This window comes from Pelophylax lessonae, assembly GCF_965119305.1.
Source record: "Pelophylax lessonae genome assembly, chromosome: 4".
Lineage (NCBI taxonomy): Eukaryota > Metazoa > Chordata > Amphibia > Anura > Ranidae > Pelophylax > Pelophylax lessonae.
The window spans coordinates 485,031,511-485,037,510 of record NC_138771.1 but is presented as its reverse complement, the minus strand read 5'-3'; the positions used below and the strand labels follow the sequence as shown (position 1 = coordinate 485,037,510).

The 6,000-nt window shown below is 43.0% G+C and overlaps 1 protein-coding gene across 3 annotated transcripts in view; it reads right to left on the bottom strand.

The window, feature by feature from the left end:
• Positions 1-912: 912 nt before the first annotated feature.
• PDE3A (phosphodiesterase 3A) overlaps positions 913-6,000 on the bottom strand; it is a 344,532-nt gene continuing 339,444 nt past the window's right edge. For all 3 annotated transcript variants that reach the window (XM_082254264.1, XM_082254266.1, XM_082254265.1), the window contains exon 16: positions 913-2,127. In XM_082254264.1, the coding sequence (XP_082110390.1) occupies positions 1,925-2,127 (203 nt within the window). In that variant the 3' untranslated portion in view covers positions 913-1,924. The remainder of the gene's footprint in view (positions 2,128-6,000) is intronic.

The window sequence follows — 6,000 nt, the reverse complement described above, 5'->3', positions numbered from 1 at the left end:
ATCCACCTAGCTGCTTAGAGGCGAGCTGATGAGAGGCTAAGCCAGCTGCTCCTGCCCCTCCACAGCCCAGCACATCAGTTAGTGCTGGAGGGGGTAGAGCAGACAGAGATGACTGACAGTCACCAGCTATCTGCTCACGGAGCACTGAGAACCGAGCGATCAGCGGTATTTGATCACTTGGTTCTCAGTCTTAGAGCCAGCAGGGGACAGATGCAGCATGGGACTGATGCTGCATCCACCTAGGTAAGTACAATTAAAAAAAAAATAAAAATAAAACATTTTTCTCTTTCAACATTCAGCTGCCCATAAAGCTGCATGGAGCATCCAATTAGGTCCACCTGAGAAACCAACAGTGGCAAAAATCTGACAGGGTGGTTGTACAGAAGTTGATCAGTAAATTGACTTCTGTACAGCCACCCTACCCATACATGGATCGAAATTCAACCAGCCATTTCTGCTGGACTGGCCAAATTTTAATCCATGTAAGGCTGGATTAAAGCTTATATCAAGGCAAATTTTTCTTAGTTTTGGATGGAGTTTGGAATTGCAAAGCCATGTGCTGAAAATCATGAAAAAAACTTTAGAGTATTTCGATCATTCTGGGAATAATTAAATATTCAATCTTTTATCATATCACAGATCTGTCCATATGTGCCTGGTGTAAGATCAGTTATATCCTTGAATGGAACTGGCATCCTGCTATACATGTCAGTCCTATCAAATATTGGTGAATACTGTGTAGTTAGTGAGCAGCGAACACCAAGCATGCTCAGGTGCAGGCCATTCACCTTGACATTTTCTTTCTCTTTACACAAACCAACAAAATCAAGGAATTTAAAACAACAAACCACAATGATATACCTGGCAATACAATCCCAGCCCAATTCATCACAAAAAAAAACAACAATCCACTTAGAGTAAAATAATGTGTATTTTCAGAACTCTTACAATGGTCTACCCTGAGTTGGCCGAGATACAGAACAGGTCCTCTTGCCCATGGGTGCAATTCTGTCTTTATAGCATGAAGCAGGGTGGGGGATGGGGTATTCTTCAGAGTGGCAGAACAAATCCTGTAAAAAAACGTTATCGAATTTTCACATTTTTAAAACAAAAATGTTTTTGAACGAAATCAGGAAGCAGATTTGTTATTTTTTCACAACTGTTTTGGCACAATAATTAAAAATATTTACAATCCTTAAGACAATTTTTCAAGATTTGTTTTTATAGCTGAAAAAGGTTTACATTTTCTTTTGGATGGTGAAAAAGTCATCATAGAAACACTGATGAAATAAAAGTGCAGAGCGGATTGTGCGGTGGGTCGTCTGTATGTTTTCCGCCACTCAGAAGGACACCCGGAAAGGATGGCGTGGCCCGCAGGGGAGTCAGGGTCTCCATCTTGTGTTAACTGAGTAATGGCCAGCAGGGTTAATACAAGAAGGGGGCCACCATTGGACGGGAGGTTTTGGAAGGAAGAATTAAAAAAAATATTAAAACAAGTGACAGTTCCCTTTAAAAATATATGTGCTTGATAAGCACTATTTCAGTCTAGACATCATTTTGTTCACAGTGACTGTAGATATATATATATGTACAGCTACATATATATATACGTCCCCACACTTCTCCTGCAGGTGTGTGTTTAATAAAAAGAAACATACATAGGTATATAGGTATTAAATATAGATTTCTGAAATGTGCGGCTGTCCCGCCGTCTCCTGGCAGTCCCATGTGTCTAGTCTCTGGAGACGGTCGCGCAGCAGTGCCGTAGCGTCCTTGAGTATAACGAGATCGGAAAAGGATCTCCTCGTGTATATAGAAAAACACAAGAAACAGGTGGAGGCACATGGTCGTCATCTCTACAGTGTTGTGTCTAAGCTTGTGCTGGCTGGAGAGCAGCGTCCGTTAGCGTCTGGCGCTGCAGCGCTCACTCATCTGTCTCGCTGTCCGAATTCTCCTGTTTGGCATTAGCTTCCTCCTCCTCCCGGATGGCCTGGATTGGCTCTGACAGCTCCTTCTCACTGGCTTCCATCTTCTGCTCCTCCTCGATCACTTTCTTCCACATTTTGTGGTTCTCCATCAAATGATGTGTAATCTGACAGTAGATTTTTCTTTTGCACTTTTTCTTTTCTGTAGGTGGGAAGAAGATTGTCATAGGTGAACTCTAAAATCACTACAAATCAACAGCAATTACACCAATCAATACAGATAACGGAATAAGACACCAGCTGCCAGACCGGGCATAAAGCACACATGGTAAACCATCCTGGTATCATATTATCCAAATATAATCCAAAAAACTATTTGGATATATAGTAAAGTATTGGAAGGGAGACAGTTCCCCCTAGCAGTCTCCAAAAAAGGGGAAATTGGACTATCTCTGTACCTCAGACACAATACACATAGAATAAAAATAAAGGGTATTTTATTTATACAAAATGATAAAAAAAAAACAAAGTATCCAAATATATCAGACGAGAACACATAGATTTAAAATTAAAAAAAAAAATGTTGAAATATGGTCTCGCTATAGACAATTTCCACCAATACTTAGTGCACTCCGATTGGGAGACAAGAGGTTTAGTGGGTCCTCACTGGACAAAATACTCCTCTACATGTTTCGCGGTTACATACCGCTTCTTCAGGAGGGACACATTGGATAATATCTGAAATACAGTGACAAAATGTATATAATATACAGAAAAAAAAAATGCAAAAAACATTTACAACTACAGTATGTGACATAAGAAGTGAGATTTGGTACATGAGGGAGAGGGGCACTGGTGCTTACCATTGGAGACCAACACACTAGACTAGATTGAGACAGTGGTACCGCCATCTCTCCCCTACAGCAGATGTGGAGGACAATTGCGGGCGGATGCGTTAATGCTGCTTAACAACTTTAACAGGCTATAACTATATACACTATAAGTTTATATACATATCCGTATGTATACACATTTAGAGGAAAAAAGAGGGGGGAAAGAGGTAGAGAAAGAAGATATATAAGGGAAAAAAATAAATAAGGGGGAAGAGAGGGGGAGGGAAACAAGACAAGGAAATTGGGGTGAAGAAAAGAAAGGGGGGAGGGGAGAGAGGGAAAGAAAGGGAAGGGGAGGGAAAGAGGGGAAAAGGGAGAAGGGAAAATACATTTAAAAAAAAGGGAAGAGAAAGAAACAAGGGGGAGAGGGGGTGGGAAAAAGAGGGGTTTTGTAAAAAATATTATTCCATAAACACAAAGTAGTTTCTAGTCAAAATAAAGTGTTTTAAAATGAAGGCATTTAGGGCTCAGGTTGACTAGTCTTGCTCCAGCAAGAACGATTCAACCATCCGGATGCCCGGCTTGTGGGGGATACTCGAGTACAGGGCCCTAATATCAACAGCTTGTCCAGTGAGGACCCACTAAACCTCTTGTCTCCCAATCGGAGTGCACTAAGTATTAGTGGAATTATTGTATAGCCAGACCATATTTCAACACTTTTGAATTTTTTATTTTTTATTTTAAATCTATGTGGTCTCTTCTGATATATTTGGATAACTTGTTTTTTATCCTTTTGTATAAAAAAATACCCTTTGTTTTTATTCTAAGTGTATTGTGTCTGAGGTACAGAGATTGTCCAATTTCCCTTTTTTGGAGTCTACTAGGGGGAACAGTCTCCCTTCCAATTCTTCACTTTTTATATGGATGATTGGACCCCCAACTGGTATTTCACTACAACCTCACTAGAGGCTCGCTCGTAATATATGTTGTTTGGGCAGGGCCGTCTTTTCCATTGGGCACGCCCGGCGGTTGCCCGGGGGCCCCACTTGTCAAGGGGCCCCACACACAGGGTGGCAATCAGTGTTGGGGGTAACCCATTTTCGGGCGTAGGTACATGAAGTCAAGTGCGGGAGGCGGGCCGCGGTCGCATGCACAGACCGCTTCACATATAGTTCCGGCCGGCCGGCCGGCGGCCGCCCACTGCCTATGCGCCTCTGCCCTCCTTGGCGGAGTGATTCTCCGCTCCCTCCGCAGGTGCCGTGGAGTGAGGGAGAGAGTCGTTTCTGTGAGGTGGGCAGCTCGTGAGTCGTGGCTGAGAGGGCCCAGAATCAGCAATCCAGTGGCGGGTGGCGGACTGGCGGTGGGCAAGCAAGCGGCAGTCACAGACAGGCTCAGTGACATGAGTCTCATGAGAGACAACATCATACATGCCTGAAAGGAAAGCCAAGGAAGGTAAAGTCCGCAGACTCCTCCCCACTGACTGTGTGCACTGCTAAATTAATTGACATGTCACATTATTATTTTAATAATCAGAGACAGATTCACAGCACAGCAGGTCCCTTAAGTTATTACGGTATGGGTCTTGTCATGTGGATGTTGGGTACTGGAGTGACTTTGTTATGGACGACAGTGTTAGTCTGATTCTGAAGCACCTAGTACAGCCAGCCATAACAAAGTCAAGTCAGTACCCAACAGCCACATGACACTGTGACAGAGCCAGTCTCAGCAGCTTGGATCTCTGTTATTGTGGCTTTACCCTATATTTCACTGTCACTCTCACCAGATCAATCCCTCTCTCCTCTAAAGTTATCAGCAGCTCTATCTATGCAGCTCTGTGTGCAGCCACCCAGCCAGTGTGCACACACAGCAAAGGTTTGGGGTACAGAAGTCTTTTACAGGAGCACAATCTCTCTGGTCATGGACCGCTCTCTTCATTTCTGTCCCTTAGCAGCATGGTACTCCCCTGGGCCCTGCGCGGTTCACTATTCATCCTATACTTGCCATGTACATCCCCTGTGTGCCATCCTCTGTGTGCCATCCTATACCTGCCATGTACATCCGCTGTCTCTGTGCCATCCTATACCTGCCATGTTCTCTCTGTTATTCAATAATCCATAGTGTTTTTGTACTGTCATTTCTTGTTTTTCAATTTCTTGTGTTTCAAACTCATGTTATATTGTCCAAACATTGTGTTAATGTTTAAACACTGATTTTGTTGGAGGTACCAATAAATATCGCCTTATCGATAATTTGCATTTTTATTCTGGTGGGTGATTGTGTAGGCGGGGCCCCAGTCCACTGCATTGCCCGGGGGCCTATAAGGCTCTTAAGATGGCACTGTGTTTGGGTGGATAACACACCCGTTACCATCAGTAGCTTTCGGGGGAAACTGCCAACCAGTCACTTGCTTGTGCAGTGATCTCCCCATTCTGTATTGCTCCCAAAGAGCCACCTATACCCTATTTACTAATTAGTGTTTTGATAATCACATTTGATTAACAATAATTCACCAAGTTTCACCAAGTTTTTTTTATTACCGTTAACCCCCCTCTATAATGGACATTCTCGGTACAGCTTGGGCTGGGTTCATGTCTAACATCCAGGCTACATGCCTGACGGGTCAAAAATCAGACAATGAACTTAAGTTGTTTTTTGATAGAGTGTTCAATCTATGGAAACGTAAATCACATTTATACTGGCATATGAATTACTTTAAACAATATATTAAGGAAGAGACATGTCCTCTGGGCCTACGTGTCCAGGTATTCCCTACAATCAAAGATCCATCTATGGTTTTTAAAAAATCTTGGGAAAAGACCCTCACCCAATGTAGTATAGAGATAATGAGATTACTCATCATCTAATATACCAGTGATATGATGTCCCTCGATGGGGGAATAGACCAACTGAATTTACAATACAAGCACCTCACAGACGAACCAGCCTTCTCCACTAAATGGAAGGAACAGAGGGAGCATTTTTTCAGAGGGGTATGCATACAAATGGACCGTTAGGAACTTTGGAAGGAGGGGACCCCCAGTAGGACAACCCCAGGGTCAAACTATTATTGTAGATCCAACTGAATCTGACTCATCCCTCTCTTCCCCTTTTTCTCAACAGAAGGGCTTATGATTCACTGGCTCACAAGCATCCAATCTCTCATGTAAGAGGTCACGATTTGGTGGTGGTACTTCAACGGTGGAAACCAAGAAGGGTAAAAAATCCACAGTCACACAAACAAT